The 26,247-nt window shown below is 34.7% G+C and overlaps 1 protein-coding gene across 1 annotated transcript in view; it reads left to right on the forward strand.

The window, feature by feature from the left end:
* The window catches only part of LOC129228310 (autism susceptibility gene 2 protein-like), a 361,864-nt gene that overhangs the window by 278,707 nt on the left and 56,910 nt on the right, over nucleotides 1–26,247 (forward strand). Inside the window, exons 2-3 of the mRNA XM_054862988.1 lie at nucleotides 21,961–22,164; nucleotides 24,668–24,775. Coding sequence (XP_054718963.1) covers nucleotides 21,961–22,164; nucleotides 24,668–24,775 — 312 coding nt within the window. The remainder of the gene's footprint in view (nucleotides 1–21,960; nucleotides 22,165–24,667; nucleotides 24,776–26,247) is intronic.

Raw genomic sequence — 26,247 nt, forward strand, 5'->3', positions numbered from 1 at the left:
CTTTTTTTTCAAGTAAGTTTCAAGAACAATTCTAAACCTTTATTTACGCAATTGGTAACGATTTCATTATTGGCACACAATAGTAGAAAGCTTAATCATTTAAAATTCTTATCTACTGTCAATTCTTTTGAGTTAACAAACAAAACACTTGTAATTGGTTTTAGTAAGGGATTTTCAATTTTCTCTCATGATTCTGCTTTTACGACTAGCAAAACTCAGTAGTTGTGATTATCTTTCTTTTTTGCTTGTTTTTTCATTTCTTATAAAAAAATTTGAATTTAATGCGCGCTTTTTCCCGCGAGATTCATCTGAAAATGAGCTAAGGCAATCGAGGTCGCGATTATTTTATTTTTTTAATTTAATATAAGTTCTTGTACTACTAACTACTGTAATATATTTCACGTAAAAGTGTCAAGTCCACCCTTTATGGTTTTACAACAGGATACGGTACACAACGCAACAATACTTCATTTAAGTTTCATTTGCATCAATTATTTCCTTTCAAGAGAAAAGCAAAACTGCCAGTCTTCCCAAAAAGCGCAGCTATTACATAACTGGTTGCATCCAATGAGATCAGCGATCGCATCCTCGTTAACACGCCCTCCAGTGCATCAGCAAAAATCGTAACGCCAGCGAAACAGCGATAATCTTACAAATCTAGTCTTCCGCTCTACCCCGTTCTCCCGCCAAGCGAGCTCAAGTTTCCACTATTGTAGGTTTTCTCCATTTTATAGAGCTCACTGGTGTCGTCTGGGAGAATGATGTGAGGAGGAAAAACTGCCTTTTTCTCTTTTTGGACAAACCTGTTGGAGAGTCTTCGGATGCAGACTGACCGAGTCAGCCATGTTTGGGTTTAGAGAAACTGGGTTTGGTTTGACATTACAAGCGCCGCATCAATGTCGATTATGTATTGGTTGTCGAGTTTTGTAATATATCGACGTTTTTAGAATGTGTTTAAGTTTGAGTTCAAAAAATCACCATCTTCAAATAAATAAATAGTTAAATAATAATAATAATGATAAAAAAATAAATGTAATCAATAAAACTGATAATTTTACAAAAAAGAATTTGATTGATGAAAATTGAGGTGATGCATCGATGCGTGATGACAAAAACCGTCCCACTCAAAAAACGTCTCCCCCCCCCCCGCCAAGAGCCTTTTATAGTTAAAAAACGGAGAAAAATGATTTTACGCGGAAAAAATTATGTTTGTAAATTGTTTTGCAGATTTAAACAGAAAGTATTAAGAACTGCGGCTGTCTTTTCCCTATGCGTAGATTAATTAAATGTTTAGATTTTCTCCGTTATTTAATGCATTATTACGCCTTACGTGTTTACGTGTTTCAAATTACAGTGATTATACGCGGATTATTTGAATATATTTTACAGCAGTGCTGTTGTTGGAATAAAATGTTTTGGTTTACTCACCTTGGGTTTTGGGAGACTATAAATCAAAAGAAAAGATGGAAACCACTAATTTTACAATATTTTTTCAGGCAAAAACTAATTATTTCAGATATGCCCCCCTCCCCTCCTCCCCCACCTACAGAGCTACAGCACTGTTTTTCAGTTAAAATACTATCAACTGCTTATTCTTTTTGTTTAGTTAGGACTCGAAAATAAAATTTGAAAATATTGGTATTTCATTGTTCTCCTATTTTGTTCATGTTTTAAACTAGTAAACTAGTTCAAAAAGTTCACTTATCTTATTTATAAGTTAACAAATTTGGCTTCTGTTGAATGTAGGAATGTAGGCATGGACAATATCACTCTCTTTAATAAAACGTTCATTAGAGGATCTTTTTTTTTTTTTTTTTCTGACCCGAACATTGAAGTCGTTCATTTGTACGATTTTGTGCATTCAAAGAAGTTACTAAAATTAAAAAAAGTACACTTAAAAATCATTCAATACAAACTAGAGACGTACCGAGTACTCGGTAACCTCTCGGTACTCGGCCAATTTGCCGAGTACTCGGTACTCGGCCAAATTTTGATCAGATACTCGGCCAATACCGAGCAGTTGTAAAAAATGAAATATTGTTAAGGCAGATTTTAGAATTAATAAAGGAGTGCAACCATATAATATACTGCAATCATTTACAATTCAAATTTACAAGTCAAATTTAAATTTTAAGAATAATGCAGTTTGTTATGCTTCAATGGAGTAAATCTTTTCAATATCCGCAGAGTTAATAAAATTTATTTACTAAAAATGGAGCAGTGTAAAAAATATGAAGTTTTTATATTATTATGTTTGGCGGACTAGAACCAGGAGCGTGAACAGGGGGGGGGGGAGAAGGGACACCTGTTGGCCCAAGCCTGTAGGCGGCCCAATATTTTTTTAACTAAGCATGAAATATAGAGGTAAACAATATGAAGGGGGCGCCGTCATTTGTGACGGGCCCCAAAATTTCTGTGCACACCCTAGAACTAAAATATATTGATATTATTTGTTTTAATTCCAACTTGGTTAATCATACTAATTATTTATTTGTTAATTTTCAATTTTAAAAATTACCTTTTTATAAAATTTTTGACACAAACAAAATCTTTTACATAATGCGTAATTAAATTTCAGCTGGAATTTTGTTTTAAAAAACTGTTATATGGACATGGGGATCTGTCAGGGGCGGCATTTCAGCATTTCATTTGGGGGGTCGAGTTTCTTAAATATGAATTACCACAGTATGGAACCAAAACACATATTGGATAACAGCAAGTAGTCATGATATGGGTTTAGAATTAATAAAAATAAGTGTTCAAAAGCAATTTAAATTTTTATGACAAAATTTGTAGTTCGTTTTAGAATATGTTATCATACCAAGTGTTTTAGTACTACAGTTTTCACCTTTTAATAAAGTTTTTATGCTTGATTTTTAAAATACAGAAGAACATGAAATCTTGTTACTAATCCAGCAATGCCCAGCGTCATGCTCTTTTTTTTCAGCTAAATTTTTTTCCCCATTGTGCTTCGAAAATAATTCTCTAACCTCCTAAAACACGAAAATGATTTTTCTCTACGAACTGAACTGATTGGAAAGTTGAAAAATAATTGAAGTAACAAAGTTACGTACGAAAACACACCTTTCACATCTTGCTCTTCAAAATCACCCAAGTAACTTTAAAAATTGTGATGATCTTCATTTTTCATTATTAAATAGTCTATTTTAGGCTAGTCTCTGAACGATTTTTCTTGCCTCATGCGATAAATTTTACTCATAATTGAAACAATTCATTTTTTGCTTTCAACATCCAATCCAGAAAATAAAGAGCCAACAATGCAGAAAAATATTTATCATCAAATCTTGTGTTAATTTCATTAGAAATCAAGATTTGACTTTACATCATCACGTGCATTTTGGTTACCTCTTCTAAATTCATTTGAATATTCTTTGCACTTTTTAAAAATTCTCTGGAGTAGGAATTTTTTTGAAAAGATCCACGCTTGGTTGGAATAATTTATATTAGTTTAATATTTTTAAAAAATTACTTAAATCGGTCCGCTTTCGTTGTTTACACTTCTGTCGTGTGACATCACAAATGATGGAATGTCATTCAATGTTGCCATTCACAGAACAAAATATTTTAATTCGCATCTTTACTCACGTGTATTGGCAACGATAGGGTTGATAGCAAACGTAGATCGCAATATTCAATTCGATTCTTGATTATCATAACGTGGAAACGTGATAGAAAGATGCGCCACAAAGTGCATCATTTGTGACGTCATCAAGACCACGCCTTGTTTGAAAAAACCGGACACTTTAAAAAATTAATTTAAAAAAAACTGTTTGAAAAATGAAAGTATTTTCTGGGTCCATGTATTTTTTTTTTTTTTTTGCTCATTCTATCTATTTTAATGACTAAAAGTAGTACTTTTGACTGAAGGAACAATTGTAGCTTAAACTGTAGCTTGAACAGTCCAAAAGTTCATGTTAGCTGATTGAAGATGTTTTGATATAGTAAAGCACTGTTCAAAGACTCTCCGCAATACAAACAAAACGAATAAAAATTCATATGAAGACATGTTAAAGGATATTAGCTTCTTCATTATTCAAAGAGTTGTTTTCCAAAATCACTGCTTTGAAGTTATCGAGAAGAGTTTTTACGGTTTAAAAGACCATCTTGTGTTGTGTCTTAAAGACCCTCTTGTGTCACCTTGATATTGCATTATTAAAGAGGCCACAGAAAAGAGATATTTTTTTCAAAAATAGTATGTATTTTTAAGATGTAGCTATGAAAGTTTACTATTCATTGAGCAGTTGAAATGTGTTTTCAGAAGAAAGTGATGAACACTCATTAAATGTACACACTCAAAATATGAGCGTAACAATGGATGTAAAATACCAAGGCATTTAGTGAAAATCATGCAGCCACACCACTACACGAGCCTCTCATAACCGTCCTTACACAGAGCACACAGAAATGAAATATTTAGCCTATATGACGTTTACGTCTTTAGTTAAAATTCACCTTAATTCTTTATCATTTTTTTTTCTGTTCTGAAAAGGCCGGTAAAGTCTTGATGAATTTCTAATTATTTAAAAACATAGAAAACACTTGCTCAAATCTAAAAATAAGTCGAGTTTCTTCAACCATTCCGGAGAACCAGCAAGATTCCTTTTCCATGAACATTGGTTTGCGATTTACGAAAATTGAATTTGCTCGTTTTTTTTAATCATTCCTCCCAAAAAATTTGGGGGTGCGACCGCCCCCTCTCGAGCCCCTATTTGCCACCCCTGGGATCTGTACTACTATTCCGATAAGTTCGAAATTCATCACGTGTGAGTCGGTGGTTCTTAAAACATAATTGGAACTCGGTACTCGACCGAAGTGCTACTCGGTACGTCTCTATTACAAACAATTAATAGAGCCGAACAGTGGCTGTAAAAATAATAAAACTGAATTCATTAACTTACAATCACCTTTAAATAGTAAAATGCACTTGGCTTTTACTGATTTGTGCCATTTAAATTTCTCTTATATTTGTCCCACTCCTACCTTTTCGAAAAAGTAATAATTGTTTCGGTTTTCAACAGGATTCGCCGATATATATCAGTCGATATATATTATGATATATATCCGATATTTACTTTGAAAATATCATGATATTTTGATATTTATTTTTCAACTGCGGTATCTTCAATATAAAAATTATATTAATCATTGTAATATTGTTCATTTATTAATAAAAATTACCAAAACATTATGTACTATATTTTTATGATGTACTAGAGGCCCGTCCCACCTAGTTCGGGTTAAAAAAAATTACACAGGTCTGCAAAAAAAAGTTTTTTTTCAGCTGCATGGGATATTTTTGGTTAAGATATTTTTGAAGATGCTGAATCCAAATATAACCTCCATTTCCCCCATCACGTACGGTTTTTGAGAAAATAATAGCCGTGCAAAATATTAAAAATATCATAATGGGCAGTTCCAGGATAAGGTCAACCAGATGATCAAATTTTCAAAATTAAAATTTCTAAACAAATAAGGAGTCATTTTAAAGGTGAAGAGTTGTATATTTTGAAATGTCTGTCTGAAATTTGATCACTTCAGTTATAAATAAGTTAGAGGAGATTAAACTAAGGTCAACATCTTGAGTATTTTCAAACCATATTTGGTGACTCTCGAAGAAATTCTGTTTTTTCCAAAAAATACATACTAATATTATAAATTGAGATGAATAACCATTTAAATATACAATGTGTTGCTGGTGATTTTGCAAAAATGTGTCAAAATATAATTCATTTTGATTTGTAAAAGAATTCTCTTAAATACGGTCATCATGAAGAATAGTTCTGCTAATATTCCCCCCCCCCCTCTTTGTCAAATTTTTTTTCTATCCAATGTTTTTTGTTCGTTGTTGTTTTAACTCTTAACTTTGGAAATACGGTAATTGTGTGCAATTACTCTTTCAGTTGAGAATTTTCTAAACTAAATGAGCTTAATTAAATTCATTATCAGATGGTTCTCACTTCAATTTTAGTATAAATCAAAAACCTTAAACGATAGCCCTAACTGCATGCAAGATTGCAACTTTTAGAAACACAGATAATTATAGACTAAACTTGGAGTGATTTTGAGATTTGCAAAAAGATCAAATTTTTAAGCGGAATTTTTATCAACAAATAAGAGACTTTTTTCCTTGTCTTACAATTTGCAAAAATATCAATGACATCATTGTACTTTAGATTCTGAGTGAAATCATTATTTATTTTTAATTAGCATGATAAATTAAGGGGATTTTGGGCCCCCTGAAATCTAAGAGGAGTTGCCTGTGCCCCGCATGACCCTGCGGTACCCAGGTTCTGTCCCTGGCCTAAATTAGCGAACCAGGGGGATTGCATGGTACGGAGTGAGGCCCAGCAATAGAACTGACATGAGGGTAAAGTAGACCTTGACTCTCGGTGACCCTCCCAGGACTGCTAAAGACCAGCACTACTGATCATAGGCATTTCATCATCAAAGATCGCCTAAACGTTTAAAAAAATTCAAGTTCAAAATATTTCTGGACAGAACATCCAGACTGTAACTTCCTCGAACATAGTTTTAAAATTACAGTTTTACGACTTCAATTTCTAACAATTTCCGAGGAAGAGCCCTCGAATACACTCTCCTTCCCCCTTCCTTCAAAGGTGGTCTAAATTTGCGTTGTTAAGATTCCAGTTTTGGGATTGTTTCTAGGAAGAGTCCCCACCCCCCACCCCTTACCCTTAGTAAAGATTGCGTAAAATTGCGTTTTTAAGTCTCCAATTTAGAAAATATAAGGGGTAATCGTATCTTTTTTCGGAGGGGACCAATAGTGGTTTAAAATTGAACTTTTAGATATTTTTTCAGTTAAAAAAAATTTTGGGCAAGAACCTGCACACACAAACCTCTTTATTCCTCCTTTAGTACCCAAAGCCAACCTGAATTTAAAATTTTAATGCTTCAACTTCGGTGCATTCACGGGAGAGAACTTACGAACCTCTTGCTTTCAGAGTGCTGAAGGTGATCTAAATTTGCGTTTCTAAGACACAAATTCTGGAGTTTTTCTCAGAAATTGCCCGCCTTCACATTTCAAAAGACAGTCGAAACGTTTATTTTCTTTCTCCCTAAGATTTCAGCTTCAATGATTTCCTGAGGAACAGCATGCGAACCTCCTCTACATAAACCGATAAAGCTTTACAAACTGAGTTTTCAAAACCTTAAATCCCCCAAATATAACCTAAAGGAGGGCTGTCCAACTGGTGGCCCGCCAACTTCTTATTCAGCATATTTCTTTTTTCGACATTTTATGGTATCAAGAAGCATTCGAGATTACCGTTCTTGGTCAAGCAGGGGTTCCCGAAATTTCCTCTCAATCGCTCTTTTACTCCTTTCTTTGTATTGGGAGAAAAAGGTACAGGACATCAACAGGTCAAGGTCAAGCAGTCCAACCCTGCACGCTGGTGTTCAAACGAATTCCTAGAAATAGTATTGCCTTGCGTTGGCGGGGGAAGACAGAGAGAAACATTTCAGATAAGCAAAACCTACCTGCAGTTGGTCAAAAATAAAGCCCCCCCCCCCCCTCACTGACTCTACGGCCTTTGTGCTTTTTCGGCGATGAACTTAATCAAGAATCATCACAGGAGCTCTCTCTCCAACAGTTCATTGCAAGACCTTCTTCGGCTGGCAACGACTAACATCGATGTCGACATTCCTGCTCTTGTAAAGAGGGCAGATCGGCCTCAGTTTTCCCATTAAAATGTAAGCAAATTGTTTTATAATCCTTCTGTTACATGTTCAACTTTTTTAAACTGCGGCCCGCCAGGTGATCAGTGACCGGAATTCTGGCCCGTGGGTCTCTTTGCAGTTGGACAGCCCTGACCTAAAGTGAAGTCTTCAGCTTCCAAAAAATGTTTGCCCCCGCACTTATAATCCCCAGTCACCGCCACTGATTACACGGGCACGTTTCAAGAGACATTTACTCTAGATGTCAGTTGATTAAAAATAACATTAGGAAAGAATGAGATGTGCCTTACTAATGAGTCAAATTCTACATGGTACACTGTAAAAAAAATCTGTAAAATTTACAGAAAAAAACTGTCAGCCAGGACGCCAGTTTTCTTCCGTTTATTTTACAGAAATCTTCCGTATTTTTATTATTTATTCAAGCTGATTTATTATTTTATGAAGATTAAAAAATGAAACTATACTTTCATAAATACATTTCAATATTTATAATACTACTACGAAATACAAGTATACAAAGGTAAATTTCCGAATATGCCTCTGTAACAGATGACAAAAAAACATAATAATAAAATATTGATTAGGATGCAATGAAATGGAAGTTGCAAACGATTTAAGACTTACTCGCTTTAAATAAATATAAGATCAAAAACACGAGCACGAGAACCAAAATCCAAACACGCGGGCGAAATTTCGAAAATTCGAAGAAAAACAAAGTATAACCGGTTACAGATTCAAAAAAACAGAGAAATCCTGTATTTTATTACGAACAGTTTTTTTCTGTAAAAAATACGGATAACTTCTTCAAAATTTACAGTTTTTTTTACAGTGTACGCACTTCAGTCATAAGTTTGCAACGATTTGCGTTAACAAGAATCGACTTTCGACGTGATATTGTTACACGTTCGGTGCAGCTTCACACTTTCTTTGAATGACGACACAGTTCTTGAGAAAAACACTGGAGATTTATTTATAACTATGTATAAGAAATATCTTTAACAACTGCTAAATTCACCATAGCAATTAGACAAATATCAATTAAAACACCGTATACTCAACGATGGCACACGTACTTACATCCAAATACGCAAAAACACAGCGAAATGCCTCACAATAAAGAGAGCAACGCTCAGACGAATCTCAGACTAAAGATCATAACTAAAACTTTATCGCGCGCGGAGGCTATTTATAAATCCAAGAGGAGTTTCGACAAAATTCGCAATGCTTCTCGTATTTTCTTTTTATTCCATTCACAAATGTTACCCGGGGACCATATACCTCAGTCGATTGTTAGGGGGTTGTATGTACATTACAAAGAGCTATTTACGGGTTACGTTACTAAGATAATTTTAGATGCAAAATAATGGAACAAACGCCTAATTTAGCCAGATTACAACAAATTAAATCACAAAAATAATTACTATTTACAGAATTTGTAACAATATAAAGGCACATCCTCTTTTAATTTCATCTTTTAAAATGTTAATCCCGTAAAGGGAAAAAAGCCATGGGTTTTGATCTTATCTCCCTTCGGAACAAATGTGACCTTTTAAAGAATGCTTTGTGCTGTGACAGAACAGCAAGATGGAGCACCTGACGTGTCCTACCGGCTTCTGAATCGTTGGCGCGTGTCTTCATTATCTGTGTCTCTTCAGTGTAGGGAGTTTACATGCGCCACTGCCCCCACAGTGTTAAAAAGACAGGCGTGAAATGAAGTCGTCTGAAGAGGATGTCCTCCCACCTCCCTCTCCTCTTCCGCCTGCTGCCTACCCGGAAAGGATCTATCCATTTAAATATCGATCCGAATCGGCAGTTGCCGTGAACGGTGCTGTGGACAAGGCGTTTCAACTCACGTGATCCTGGTTTCCTGTTTTGATCAAGTTAGAGCACAACGAATTGGCGTATGCAAGGGCACCCCAATGGGAGATCACTGTGGCTTCCCAAAAATTTCGTCCTTTGGAAAATTTGGTTTGACAATTCGGCAAATATTGGAGTTCTGTCTGGGGAATTTATTTCTGAGTTTTTGAGAAGGTGGAATAGATTGAATTATGTTTGTTCATTTCTGAACATTCTAACCATTTCTCCACTCACTCAATCCTGTAACAAATTGAAGTTCTCTGTTTCCGATTAGGGCCTGATTACTGAATAGGCCACCTAGGCCGTGGCCTAGGACCCCGACGTTTTAAGCGGCTAATTTCTTTTAACCAATAATGGTTGAAAGAAAATTAAATGGCTAATGGTTAAAAGAATGGCTAATTTCTTTTAACCAATAGCTAAAACTGTTTTCGCCAATGGCTAAAATTGTAAAGATTGACTACACAGGGGCCCCGAAAAAGCATATGGCCTAGGGCCCCCTAATATCTTTATCGGGCCCTGTTTCCGATTCCAGTTGGCCCGCCGTCTCTTTGATGGCACAACTATAAAACGTGATGGTGGGTGTTGTCAACTTTTACCGACATACAATCGCCAAATCGGAGGCTGCACGAAAATGTCAGTGTATCTTACCGTCATGAAAACAGGAGAGAAAGAAAGAAACGAATAAACTTGAAGAAGTTGGTTTTCTCAAAGCGAAGAGTCGTCTCACTTTTCGATATCAAGTTTCGTGGTCCCCCGGATACAACTTCGAGACGCCTAAATCAGAACCAGAATGATTTCAGTTTGAAGTGTGATGTTTGCCGCTGTATGTCATTTAAGCCAGGGATCAGGGTTGCCAGATTTAAGAACAGTAAATACAGGACAGGCTTCTAGGAGTGAAAGGGGGGGGGGGATTTTTGAGGTAGCGGCAATTACTGGGTATTTTTTTAAGGGGGGCTTTCCGACGTAGAACGTCTCTTCGTGATAAATCTGAAAAAGTCAATCCAATCGTAACAAAGCATTAAACCTTACAAAATGTCGCCGATTCAAAGTATAAAAATAGTTTTCATTGTGATTGACGACGCATGCGCAGATATATATTTCCAACATTAGTCAATGAGCAAAGTGTAAGCAATCATTCGGCTCCTCATGGTATGCCGCCAAAACAAAAACCAAATTAAAACGAAAATAATCTTTGCGATTGCTGCCAAATAATTTTCTTATTGCTATTTATTTCAGATACTTTTCACGTTAATTTGTAATAACTTTTCATGATGTTTCCTAAAGGTTTACTGACATAACATTTATTAAGGTATAAAAAGTACATTAATTTGTTTGTAAAAATCCCCTAATTCTTCTATCTATGTTTCAATATTTTTTGGGTCCCGAAATCTATCTGTAGAAATAAAACTTGTTATTAAGTGAGCAAACAAAGGGGGAAGCATTTCCATTGTAAGAAATTAAAGAATAGCTTTGTAAGAATGAGAAATAAATATAAATTAACGTTAATGAAGCACAAAAATTACTCTTGTCGACTGCTCTTTCCTCCCAAAGCTCACGTTTTCTGCTTTGAGGAAAAGGTTCCTTATAACCATAAAGCACCTGTTTGCAATAATTCGCAATTTTTGTGCTTCATTAACGTTTATATGTTTCTTTCAATTCTAATTTTTTATTTTCAAAAAATTATTGTAGTGTAAGTTTCTAAAAAAATGTTTTGTTAAAAGAACTGTAATACACAAGTGTAATTAATGAACAGACATTCATTCATATCGTCATAGAAGCACTCCATTTTTTTAATAGATTTGAAAGGGAATTCATTTTTCCCATCTTTCAGAGAATGATCCAAACGTGTTTGTAATTAAAAAGGTTACATGCAGTCGAACCTCATTAATCAGAACTAACAGGGGATCCTGGTCGTCCGTATTAATGAAAGTACGAATTAAACAAAATAATTTATAAATCGAGCCAAGGTAGACAAAGCAAACTACTGCACGCAGTAAAAATTATGTTTTGAATCCGAGAGGATGTAGTATAAAACAGTGCATGAGAAAAAATACAAAATACGGCCTACAAAAATGCATAATTGCGCAAACTCGCCTTTTATTTACACAGTTTGTACATCAAAATGGCTATCCGGATTGAGCGAAGTCCGGTTTGATAGGGTCCGGATAAATGAGGGTTTACCCTGTTCTTCAAACCTTTACGTTTTGGGAGCAAATATTTCGCTTCGTGGTCACGGCCCGATTTACCTCTGCAATTAGGGGAAGCTCGACCTCGTTTTGGGAGCCCCCACTTTTTGATTGGGGAATTTTTCCAAACATTTTATGCATATTGATGCAGCACTGATTAATGCTATGTGGCTCAGCAGAATTCAGAGATCCCACCTTACCGACTGACTGAAATTTTGTTAATTACATATGCTGCAGTTGAATTCTCAGCAAATTTGGGTCGTAACATTTAGGGCTCGACCGATGGCATTTTTTGGCCGATGGGCCGATGCCGATTGTTGGCCGATTGTTCAAAGATGGCCGATGGCCGATTGTTTTCCTCCAAATGGCCGATTGCCGATGGCCGATGCCGTTGGCCGATGACAAAAAAAAAAAAAAAAAAATCTAACAGAAATAAATTGATAAGATTGTCAGGGATTTCAAGTATCATTGATTCATTCCACTTCACTTCTTTTCTACGAATAAGGAATTGTAATCACAAAAAAAAAAAAAGAAAGAAATCAGATTTTACTTAAATTTCTATTTTACGATCACCCAATTTAAACTTCACAAGTTTTTTCGGCACATCTGTACATGCATATGTACCGAAGAACATATAGATGACCGAAATATCCATTTTGAACGTCTCCTTAGTTAATTATTGCAAATTCTCTTGTGATGTCTTCATGCGCGTAAACTTGCGTCACTCAAAAACGTTATGAAATAGTAAGTTGAAAACTCATACGTACGTAGTATGATCTAAAAGCTCGAGGACAAGGTAAATAAAACCTTACCCTGAATAGTTCACATTACCGAAGTACATCTGTCTACGAAATACTCACCTTGAACGACTATGATGCACTTCTGCCAACGTTCGTAACATAACGTTTCGTCGGACTTAGCTCCTGTGACTTTTACCTGTTCCCAGCAAAAAACATTTGCATGGACGCCGCTTTCTTCCGTCAGGAGAACATAAAGCTGCATCACAGAAGATAGTGAAAAATGGCTTCCAGGAGTGTTTCCAAGAGTTATATGAAAACTGGCAGAAGTACATAGTTTCTCAAAGTGATCTTTTGAAGGTAGATGTGCTTCGGTAATGTGAATTATTTTGGGTAAGTTTTTATACAGCTTGTCCCCCCGAACTTTTGGATTGTACTACGTACAATCTGTATAGGGTGTAGTTTTGCTTCTCCTTCTATGACTGCTGTATAATGGAAGACAAAGAACAACAGCAAAGAAAGAAAGAAAGAAAAAAAAAGGAAGAAAAGCAAAGGGACTGTTTAATAACCTATTAATTTTTTTGAATTGAATATATAACTAAGATTTCAGTAATATTGTAATAATGTATGGATTTAGGTACACTTAGCATAGTTAAAAAACATTATATTATGTTGTTTCATCATTAAAAAAAAAGAAAACTATAAAACCGTCAACAAATTACGCAATTAAAGTGGAAAGATTGCACGTAGACATTTTTTAGTCATGAAATTAAACAAAAAAGGTAACAGATAAATTACAATATTAAATTATAATAGGAATATTTTTATACTTATTTAAAATTTATGAAAGGAAAAGTTTGCATTTTTCATAAAAGCTATAACTGACATAAATTTTGCGAAAAAAAGAAATAGCCATGAAAAGAGCGAGGTTCTTAAAACGCAATCACAATAAACAAACTCAAAATAATAATTGAATACATATATTACTTGATCTGATGTTTTCACACGCAATATTGAAAAATTTGATTGTTTAATCTTTTATGAATCACTACAAACAAGTTCAAATTAAATTTTTCAATTTAACAATAATTTTCTGAAATTTAAAAAATTGCATAATAGAAAATCCTTGAAACTTTTCTATAACATATAATTAAAAATATGATGAAAACGAAAATAACTTATTCATTGATTTTTTATATATATATATATATACATAAAAATAGTTACTTACAACAACAAAAAAAAAATCGATCGCTATTAATGATGTAAAAAAGATGGCGCATTACGAAATATAGGTGAAACAGATACGCAAAATGATATTTTTTGACGAAAATAAATAATCACTAAATATTTAAGAAGTGCTTAAAACGACGAGGGTGGGTTAGGAGGGTCACCCTCTGATTTTAGAGTAACTCACAACATTAAACTTCGGCCTCATTTTTTTAGTACAGAACCGCTACCACCACGCCTCGGAAATGTTTTTGAATCTACTTCAGCACTTCTGAAGAAAAAATTCAAAAGTCCCTTTGGTTTCCGAATTATGTTCCCATTCAAAAACGTCTTTAATCAATTTCTTATATTAATGCTTTAAATTCTTCCTAAACAATAGATAAAGCTTGAAAAAAAAGGTCTCTAATTTTATGAATGGTGTTAGTTTTAAACAACTCAGAAGTACAACTAGAGTTTAATTTCAGAAATTGAGGGATTTGGAGAAGGGGCACGCAAGTGTTCTCAGAAATACAAAAAATAGTCGTAAAAAATAGAGTTCAAAATAATCATAAACATTGAGCAGAAAAACCCTTTCAAAACTTGCACCTGAGTTTGTTTTGACGTGCAGTGGCGGATTTAAAATATAGCAAATGTTACAATTCCGCGAGAGGCCCCATAACCATAGGGGAACCGTAGGAGTTACAAAAATACTTATGATAAATGTTTTACAACTTCTGTGATAGAGAAATAGGGCCCCAAACTTGTAGCTCCGCCGAAGTGATAAAGAAAAGACTGCATTACTGTGATTCATATTACACATATCGAAAAATTAAAAATCACCGTCGTTTCAACGGGAATCTAACAAAATGAAACAAAACCGGTTTCGCCATCTCATATTTATTTCCATGGTCTCCAATTCGGCAATATATCATCAAATGATCGTCAGTTTGAGACGCTATATTAGTTTTGCATTGAAATAAGTAATTAATAGACACAAAAAATGAGTAAATAGGCTTTTTAGAACACCCGATCGAAAACAAAAAGGAAAGTGCACAACTGGTACGTACGCACACCCCAAATGCGAAAATTTATCCTTCTACAGTTTACCATTTTTGAGTTATGACTTATGAGAGATACATACGTACTTCAGCCGTAAGATACAACGCAACAATTAATTTATTTGGTACCTGAATGCAGTATTAAAAACTCTTTCAGGGGTGACTAAAATGGAAATTCATACTGAAGTTTAAGTAAACAATTGTATATGAAAACAATAACTCCCTTTACTTTGTATTAAAAAGTAAAACAACAAAGGTCCTTCCTTTTTTTCACAAACATCGGCCAATTCCATCGGCTTTTCGATGTTTTTTAAGGCCGATGGGCCAATATTTCCTGCAAGTTAGCATCGGCCGCCGATGCCGATGGCTAAATTGTTGAACCATCGGCGCCGATGCATCGGCCTGGTCGATGCATCGGTCGAGTCCTAGTAACATTTTGAATTATATTTGGCACTTCACAAAGGAAATGAAATGTCATAAAAGTACATTATAACAGAGTTGAATCAAATCCCACATTCGAAAATCATTATCAGATGTGCTTCATGTTATCAAATATGCCCTCACTTTCAATAATGTAATTCTTTCAAACAATTTTCTTTTAAGCAACACAGTTTTACATTAATATTTGGGACCTCTAAAAATTCTGAGGGAAAGCTCAAACTTCCCGATCTTTAATCAGGCCCTGTTCGTGGTTTAATCGCTGCCAGATAATCGAGAGCTTGCTGTATTTCATCGTTCCTTTTAATAAAAATGTACACAAGACTGATCCTTCCATTTCCCTCCTCCTTTGCCTTCTCGTCAACGTAATCAGCCTCCTCAACTTTATTGAGTCGTGTCAGACACGAAAAAAGAAAGTGGATGCGCACTTCATCGAGTGTGACGTCACGGACAAGCGCTTCCTTCAACTCGAAAAGAGAAAAGAAGCTGAGATTTGCTGCGATGAGAGATGCGACAGGAAGATTAAAAGGTCACTTTTTTTCTCGAGTGTTCGTTATTTTATTTTTAATACCCACTTATTTATTTATGTCTATTTTTTTCTTTTATTTTTTAATCTTTAAGAGCAAGTTTCCCGGGTTATGCTATCTTACAGATTTTACCTTTGGAAATTGAATTGTTACGAGGATAAGAAAAATGTTAAATGATGGTAAAAAGTAGAGTACCATCTATGCGCCTTTCAAGGGCCATTAACAAACGGTGTATAAAAGAGAAAATTTTTTTCGTTTCTAGGAGGCCCAGACAGTTTCTATGTTAGAACCGAACAAGTTCACACGCAGAAAACATAGGTTCAGTAGCTGTCGAGCTTGCGCTGGATTACCAACTAGCTAACTGAACCGTAAAATGGGCAAATTCTTTTGTATTTCCACTCGAGCGGGCTTCTGTAACCTTCGCCATTTGGAGCAAGTGAAATGATTCACAACACTTTCGTTACATAATGCATAGGTGGCTCGTACGGGGGGGGGGGGGGGGGGCAAGGGAGCCAACTGCCTCTCTTTTCATGAGTAAACCGGCTTTATCCCTCCACTTTTCTAAGATCAAAATTAACGGTAGATCAAAAAATGATAAAATTGATCGATTTAAAGAACGAAGAACTGATTTAATAAATGTTAGTTTTATGTTTTTCTCGAGTTATTACTTCGTAAAAAGTAAAAATGGGGCTTTAAATTCGAAGAAAGGAGTCTTCTATGGCCATCCATCGCTTTTTTGAGGTCGTGTCCCGAATGTTTTGGAGGCCATTTAATTAACAATAACGTTTAACTTCACTTAAAAAAAAAAGTCAGATGTAGGGACATCTACCATCTAACCTGCCTTCTCCCGCACCTTCTTTGACCCCCCACTTTTTCGGTGCATCAGCCGTCTATGATAATGAGTGTGGGTGCACACTTGGATCTTTAATTTTAAATGATAAACCGAATCATCTGCCTCTTTTATCTTGTTTTTAGAAAGTCGATTTTTGCTTTACTGAGGATTCAATATCTTGCCCAAAAAATGAAAAAAAAAAACATACTGCAGTGAGCAGCGCCGCAGAGAGCCAATGCGGGTCCCTTGTCAGTTTTGTCGCCGGGCCATCCCCCCCCCCAAAAAAAAAGAAAGGAAAAAGGAGGAAAAGAAAACAAAAGGGGGAAAAGAAGGAAAAAAGTGGGGAAAAAAGAAAAAAATCAAAGCTGCTTACTAGAAAACAATTAACTCTATTTTAAGTGCTACAACAGTAAAATATTGTATTTAAAATAAAGTAAATTTTACTTAATGTTTACGTTTTCTCTTATTTGGAGTCCCCCCCCCTTTTCTTCCTTCCTCTTTTTTCTTTCTATTTTTCTTTCCTTTTTTTGCGGCATTGTCGCCCTCCCCCCCAAGGCTCGTGCCTCTAGTTTCCGACTATGCTGACATGGCCTCTCGTCGGGCCTGGCAGTGAGAAGGTAAAAATCAATATCTGCATTTTTTTGTTTTTTTTTCCATCATTTGTTGTACTTTAGCTTTGTTGTGCGAGCTTGTTCATTTGACTTCCTCTGAAAATAAAACTCGATGTAAAAAGAAAGCTCTTTGGAATGGAGTTTGTTTACCTAATCGGTTACTCTGGCTGTGACGTGCGAGAAAACGTGTTATTATTTCTCATCTTTTAATTTAAAAGTGGAGATGAAATCTCCAAGCAAAAAGTCAATCCCTATTACGAGAGATCATCCTTTATTAATGAATGCCGCGGATGATGTTTATTTAATAACTGAAAAGAGATCTAATGACTTTCTCCCTCGTTGCACGCTTCAGTTTGGATAGCTGAATTGTTATACCGTTTTCTTTCTTCCGTTTCCAAGTTATGTAAGAAAAAAAAATCGAAACTATATTAAAGTTAAGTATATTCTATCCACTTTAAAATTTCCTTTCATGAACATTGGCTTAAAACTTCATGACTTTGGTAAAACAATGTAAACGGCTGGTTCTGTTCCTGGTTTCTCTGTCTCTCTTTTTCTTTTTAATTAAGGGAATCCGGCATTATTGGAAGTATAGTTTGGCTCTGAGATCTGATAAGTTGAAACTTAATCTTCACAGTGCCGGCTTTTAGTTTTTTGAAAGAAAAACGAGACTTTTTATTTCCCCGGATTAAAGTTCGAATACTTTCGCAAAACTACTACGAAAGCTATTCTACTTGATGCAGTGCCAATCACTTATCCCTATTATACGATAAGAAAGGTCAAGCTTTAACTTATCAGAGCCACTGTATAAACATTGATACAAACAATGAATTGAAAAGCGAAATGTTTAGAATACCTTCGCTCGGAAGTAAATTAAAGTAGAAGATTAATGTTATCGAAGTACGCAGTCTGAAAAAAAAAAAAAAAAAAAAGTGTTTTTCGCGTTACGATTACTATAAGGGAGCCATTTGCAGATACAAGATACCCAACGAGTAGGGTCCTATAGCAATTCGTGATTCCAAGAAACGTAATATGAATTCAAGGCGCCAACGTTCAAATGAATACCAGGGGCTGGATGCTGTTTATATTGGTATAGCTAGTGATACCCGCACGGCTTTGCCCGTAGTGGAAAATTAAAAGGTCTTTTGGTTCGCCTGTATATTTACGAATAATGTATGGTGTATTTCTCGCCAATTGGCTTACCCTTGTTACAGATCCACGTTATGATAGCTTGGTAATTTACTCGTCCATCTTATGACAATTTTGCTCAGGAAAATGTTGTTAAAATTGAAATAGAAAAAGAAAAAAATCGAATTTTCGAAAAATCGCTTCGAGGTGCACACCCCTATACTACAAACTAACTTTGTGCCAAATTTCATGAAAATCGGCTGAACGGTCTAGGCGCTATGCGCGTCACAGAGATCCAAACATCCACACATCCTGACAGACAGACTTTGAGCTTTATTATTAGTAATGAAGATGATTGTGTAAAGTCTAAAGAGTAGGGTATTTTTTTTTTTTTTTTTGTGACCCCGGGAGACGTTTTGTTCGCTGTTAGTGGATTGACAAATGTTTGAGGTTTGAGGTGTCAAAAATCAGTTTTAAAACTTTTCGGTTTTTACTATTTTTTGAAAAAAAAAATAAGTGTTCTGCTCCCGGGATCCGTTTTGGAAAACGATATCTAGTATTCACAATGCTTCTTTATTCTAGAAAATACATAATTATGTTCCATACTACAAGTTAATATGTTGTAGATAATTTTTAGTTTAAAAAGCGTGGTACAAGTTCGATGCCTTGCGTTCTTTTATTAGTTTTATCAGAAATACAGAAAACAGCTGCATTTACCAAACATAAAAACGGGAATTAAAGTTTAGGCCAGCTATTTCCGATAAAGGTTTTTCCTTTGCTTTGCAAGTACTCGGAAGGGGCAAAAGACCCGATCGATCAATTCTTTTCCCAGTCTTGCATTTCTTGATTTATTTATGCTTTTTCTTTGGCAGCAGATTTTTTTATGGATAGCATGCAGTGCCATCTTCCGGTTATTTGGATAAACTGCAATCGAAAAACTTTTTCTTTCTCCGAGCAACGATGGCTTTTTCTTTCTCTGTCAGTTCGTTTCCAAAATGCATTAAACTTCTTTCTTTTTTTTTCCCCTCCAGAAGCATTTTTATTCGAAGAGTGTTCGAAGTTTAATTTCCTTTCCAAAATCTATCATTGTTATTTTGAAAAGATAAGTGGTACTGTCTGATCGAATCGGAGCGTTTTTATTGCTGAATGAGTAGACTTGATTAAAAGAACCGAACTTTTTATGTTGTTTTAATATCAGCTTTTGCATGAATTAAACCTTTGAAAAAAAATTGATTGTTTCTTTAGTGACGTTACGACAAAGGAAAAAGGAATGTGCTAAGGTGTGAACTTACATGTCCGCAGTAGTTGCGAAATAGACTAATTTTCTCGTTACGTTTTTTATGGAAGCTCTTTGTTTGCACAGAAAAACAAAAAGAGTCCAGAAAAAATGTATCAATTTCTTTTTATATTAAAATGCACGATTTTTGAATTTAGAAGAAAGTTCGTAACATTAAGGGAATTTAGTTTAAAAAATATTAAACCAAGCAGTGGGAGATTAACAGGTCTGGCACAGTGGGTTTTTCAGAGCCCCTTTGTCTATTAATAACTGGTAGTCGAAGGAATTTGTAACTCTTTTTCAGGTTGCCATCTGAAAAACAAAAGTGGCTCATAAATGTTTAGATTTTTCCTAGTCATTGAAGCATATAACAGAAACCTTAATTTTTCAGCTTTATTTATTCCTCTACAAATGTTTAAAGTTCCAATCTCACCAGCGTTGGTTAACTAATTCCTACACCTGGTCCCAAAGTTGGACCAAATCCCACTTTCGAAAATAGCATTATAAAATGTGTTCTCCCTTTTTAAAATTCTTTCAAAATATTTTATCGAACCAGTTCTAATATTTGCCATTTCTTTAAAAGTGCATTCAAGAACAGAAACTGGAAGCTTTTAGCAGTTTTTCAGTAATGTTTGGGTTTGGGTCCCTTGAAATGTTTGAGGGGAATCTCAAGCTTCCCGTCCCGAGCCTTTTGGACAATCAGGCTCTCACTGGTTGAAAATATTCTACAGATAGACTTGCAAAACTTGCGTTGCCAATCTGAGTTAGCCAAACATAAATAGACATTTCTTAACAAATATTACATCTACGAGAAAAGCAAAATCGTTGATATGTTAAAGAAGGAAATTCGAATCAAACTTCCAAAAATATAAAACAATAAATAAAAATTAGAACTTGGGAGCAGAAATACAGCAAAAATATATCAGATTTAAGTGGAAGAAAAGAAATAAGTGAAAATTGTGAAAGAGAGGACTAAAGTCGGGGAAAAAAAAAAAAAAACACTCCTCCCACTTTAAAACGCGACAAATCGGTTTTCTGATTCTTTAAACAATAATTACAGACGTTCTAATCTACTTATAAAGTTCAAGCAATTCAACCTTTATTAATTAGTATGAAAATCAAAAGAATGCCAGGATTTCTTAGCCTCGGATAGGAAAGCTCATGTGAAAATTATGCTTATAAACGGAACAAAATCGGATTAAAAAATGTATTTTTGTTGTCCAGTGCAATTAGAGCGATGTACAAGTAAGTTCGTGCCATCATCTTATAAGTAGTACTAAAAAAAACGAGCTGATGACTCGTTTTTTTCACATAACTTCCTTTTACACCAATTTAATGTTATTTCCCCATTATTGGCAATTTTAATGTGATTCAATAGTTAACTCTAAATATCCCTAACAGTGGCCCAAATTAAAACCAGATTTTTTTTTTTTTAAATCGCCAAATTTGTCGCCAAGTTGGCGACCAAACGACTGACGATATATCGCCAAGTGTCCGTCAAATTATAACACCAGTTGAGTTTGCATGGAAATTAGCAATGATTTCCCCCCAAAGAGATGTGAAAGACCCTTTTTGAAACATCCGAATGCAACCAAAAGGAGAGGTGCACAACTAGACCCCACTAGGAATCTACGTGAAAAATTTCAACTTTCTAGGACATGCGACATACATACATACGGACGTCACGAGAAAACTCGTTGTAATTAACTCGGGGATAGTCAAAATGGATATTTCGAGTGTCTATACGTTCTTACGCACTTATCCTCGTGTGGTCGGGTTGAAAAAAAATCTCAACATTCATTTTGGGGTGAGCAAAATGGAAGTTAAGGCCGATTTTTGAGGGAAAATTTTTTCGCGAATACAATACTTCCTTTTTTGAAAAAGGAAGTAAAAAGGGACGGGACAGCTTTCGATGTTGACGCATTACAACGGTCTGCTGTTATTGGACTCGACGTAAATTAGGATGCCGGTATCTCGAAATAGTCGTGTCATCCTGGAAACGAATTTCGAAATCACTCGAGGAGACTGATGGACGGCGATCACGTAAAGTGTCTTGTTCGCAATTCGATGTAAATCCCTCGTAATAAGCGATTTCAGTGTTTGTCTTGCTAGTGGCTCCCCGAGGAGACTAAAAAGTCACGCAATCGGCCCGAGTCGCGAACAGCAATAACTCGGTTCCAGACACTTCGGCGAATGAATGCTGCAATTTCTTGAATTAAAGTTGATAGTTGAATTATTAAACCGTGTAAATTTTAGTTTTCCATATGTGTCTAAATATGTACTCAATGTTTATATCAAAATTTCATTTACTTAACTTGCCGACTCAGAAAATAATATTGTAGCTTTTGTGTGTGTTTATCCGCCATCTGAGCCTTTTGTCTTTTTCAGCGCACTGTACATAAGTATGAGAAGAAGGTGTCGGAAGGCGAGGGCAGCGCCGAAGAGGGCGCTGCGCCCCGCCGGAACAGTAGCCCTGCTGACCATCCACCGGTGCTGGAAGAATCCTTGCCCCAACTCGACAAGAAGCCCAAAATGAAAAAGAACAACATATTACCCAAGGTCAAGAAGAAAAATATCCTCCTCAATAACAAGGTTAGTGGTGGGGCTTATTGCATAGCTGGAAGTCCCGGTACGAAGAATTTTGTTGGATCGAAGAAATGTATTTGTCATTGCGTCTGCCTTATCTACTCGAGAACAAAGGCGAATTGAGAGGCGACCCAGAGGTACCGAAATTTTCGGTGAACTTCGATCGCCTAACCTCTCAGTAATGATTCCCTCGCACCGAAAATTCGGAACGCTTGCCGGCAGATTCTAATTATTCCTTTCGTGAGTAGATTAACAGTTAAAGGAGATCAAGTTAGAGGCGTGTGGCTGCAAAAAAAAAAAAAAAAAAAAAAAAAAAAAGGAGGGGGATTAATTAATGTACTGCTCAGCTCCCCCCCCCCCCCCCAAAGTGCAACGCCCAAAACGAACGCCATAGGCGGAATTGTTTCTTAGTAATATTCAAAATCACTTTTTCATATTTATGTGATTTTCAAATTTTAATCGGAAAAAAATATTTTGCTATATTTCAGTAATTGAAGACGTTTATCATTGCTTTTATTAGTTACTCTGTTATGTTTTATTGTAACTATTCTTTTTCTTTTTTTTTTTTAGTGCAGTTTTGTTTTTTATGTTTTATCGTTTCATTGGGCCTGTCATTTCGTATTTTTCAGTGGATTGGTAAATTTTATCGATGAAAATTAATTTGATTGCAAAAACCACGCCCACCTGCATGCCAGGGCATTAATCTCCCAAAGCTTTGGGGGGTGGGAGGCCCCCCGGCCCATTACTCAATCAGCAACGAAACTGAGAAACAGTAGGTCATCGAACCAGTCGAGCAAAAAATTATTCACCTTGTCATGAATTTGTCGTGTACACATGTAGCGCCATCTCGTGAGAGAAACCTAAACAAATACACGTTTTCTTTTTTTGCGATAATAAAGTTAGTTTTCGGCAAAGTTGGTTCTTAGCAGGAAATTTTGTTAGGTTTTTACTCAGCTGCAAGACTTTTAATTCAGGACTTTATTCTCATTTCGTTGCTTTTACGTTTTAAGTACTGCAATTGTTTTTACAGCACTTGGCGACTAGTTTACTAACAGAAAATAAACATATTTTAATTTTATATCTTGGTGAATCTTGCAAAGATGTAAAATTCCTGGGAGGGAAAAAAAGTTTTCCCAGTTTGTTTCTGGAAAAAAATGGAAAATTTTCACTATTTAAAATGTATTTAAAAGCTGTAAATTTTTAGAAAACATAAAAAGTTTTCAATATTTAAAGATAGGTAGAACTGATGTTAATTTTTCGTTTTAACAGAAATATAGATGAAAGTTTAAAAAAAAAAGTACAACACCAAAAATTATCTGCATTAGTCATATTTTCAGTCACCCATTAATTATATGTAAAATGTAGTTTTTATAAATGTTTCAATTAAATTTGTGGACTCTTTTTTTTGTTAATTTAGAATTTAAAGAGAGAGTTTCTTTTTCTTTCTTTTTTTTTTGAAAAAAGTTTTGATTGCACGTTTTTATGTGTGTCGTGTGTACATATATACTTGGATAATAAAGGAAAATGTAATGACATTTTTGCTTAAACATTTCCACTATTTGATATTATTGATCTACTAATTATCTTCTGTGTATGCATTTATAGTGTTAATAAGAAAAGTAGCATATAATGCTTTGATGCAAGTGAAAATTATCTTATTTTCGGTACATATTATTATATATTCAGTATTTTGCATGTATTATCTTGCACTTTGCACTAACGAAGTTAGTGTTTTTGTTTGGGATAATGAATGTAAAAAAAAAAAAAGAACAATAAAAAGCAGGTGTGCCCACCTAGGAGGGGTGCACAGGCTGCACTATTGAAATTTTTAGGGGGTGTTGTTTTAAGCAGTATTTTCCTCTTTTTTTTGGGGCGGGGGTGGACATCCCTGATAATCAGAGTTTATGTATTATAAATATCTGAACACATAAATTTGTACCAGAAATTTAAATTTTTTCTGATCAAAAATAAACTTTTTCAGAGAAAGGGGGGGGGGGCGCAAAATTTTTGGTTCTTTCCCTCTGACCATTCCTATCTCTTGGAACTTTAATTCTTTACAATAACTTGAAAGATTTATTCAACATATATTTTCACGTTTAAATAGAGCTTTTAACGCCGTTTTATTTCATTGGTAAAATTGACAATTTTCATGTTTATTTGGCAGAATGTAACTTTTTAATGGCTGAACTCAAATATTTAGCACATTAATATTCATTTTGGTGGAATGTTTAGTCTTGTCTAAGAACTTATTTTGTTTACAAATCCATTAATAAAGCAAAATAATGAACCCTGTAATTTCCTGGCAGAAAAAAACACTGAACCTGATAGTTTCTATATAATTTAGAACAATCACGGCAACAATTAATAAAGTGAATAAGATTTGCTAAGTGTTGGGAACACTTTAGAAAAGAAAAGTACCTTTATTTCTTTCTTGATCTCTTCCTCAAATATTTTTTAATTCTTTGATAACTTTCAATCATGTTGAATATCAATTCCTTTTCTTTTGCAGTCCCACAACAACTTCAAAGAGTGTTCTCTGACGAACGACGAGAGCTCGAGACCCGGTGAAGAATTACTCGAGACTCCCAGAAGTACGTCGAGGGACAGACTCAGTGATGTGAGTAACTTCTTGAAATTCTTGGTACAGTATGAGACCTCAATTTGAAATCCCAAAATCCGGAAGACCCAAAATCAAGATTTTTTTTCCTTTAATATCTACAGAAAAAAAATTATAAAATAAATAAATAAATAAATAAATATATATATATATATATATATATATATATATATATATATATATATATATATATATATATATATATTATATATATATATATATTATATATATATATTCTGTTTAAAAAAATTTCAAACTGGTAACGTTCGGCAAATGCTTGTTGAAAACAACACTTTCTGTTTTGCCTTGTTTTAAAAACGTTTTGTCAATGTCATGCGTTATGCGTAAACAATCATTTTGCTGTAATTGTTCAGCAATCTTTCAACATCCACTTTCGGATTGTGATTTTTTTTTTCTTCTCATACATAGGCAATACAAAGCCTACTGAACAAAAGTACAAAAAATTTTTTCTCTTAAAAATATTATTTATTTATTGAATTGATCAGCACATTGCATAATGATAAAAAAACAACACTGGCAGACTATGTACGTTGCTGCAATTTATCTCCTTTTTTTTGTTTTTGCATAATGAAGTATACTTTTATTCAGATTGATCACAAAATATAATAAATTTAGTGAAATCAGGAGAAACGGGACAAATACCACATGACAGGAGAGTTTTTACTTGTTTTTGAGTGACAATCAAAAATCTGGAAAGGTTGTGGTCCCATATTGTACATGTAATTGATTGTGTGTCAGTATTTTGAACTTCTCGAACCCCCTAATGAAGCACAGTACAACCTCGTTTACCCAGACTAACTTGGACCAAAGGCAATCCGGATAAACGATAATCCGGGTAAAAAGCAAAATACATTCTTAAATAAGCCGACTTTTATTATAGCAAAAAATGATGCTTTGTAATAAAACTACGTAGCGTAGTTTCTCGCAAATTCTTTATCATTTATAGTTCAGTTGCAGTGGTGTCGGACTGTCACTCCAAGTGCGCTATATTGTTTGTTAAATTAGTATTATACTTAATCGTGCGTTGTATGCTGGAGTTGTACATTTAATTGAAACAAAAACCAGATATTTGGCGTGTTTACAGTTCCATTCTTGCAATCATAATTTAAAATTAGTATTTAAGTAAATATAATATTATTATAGGAGTGTTTGTGATCGGAACATTCCAAACATTTTGGGCTGACAACACATTCCAAAACTGAAAAACAAAAAACTTTTTAAATGTTTTTTTTCCAATGATTTTTGTATGCATATTTGAAGAGTTTTAATATGGGTGGGAATAGGGGGAGCTTCCTCATGGTTTTCGAAAATTCCACACTGTCTTTAGAAAATTTTACTTAAGTCCCTATCACCCCTGACCAACAAATTTGATCCGGATAAACGAGTTGCTACTGTAAATGTATCCTGAACTTTCATTTAAACAACAAATTTCCCTGAAAAAGGGTTTTTCA

The sequence above is a fragment of the Uloborus diversus genome, chromosome 1 (genome assembly GCF_026930045.1).
Source record: "Uloborus diversus isolate 005 chromosome 1, Udiv.v.3.1, whole genome shotgun sequence".
NCBI classification, from domain to species: Eukaryota; Metazoa; Arthropoda; class Arachnida; order Araneae; family Uloboridae; genus Uloborus; species Uloborus diversus.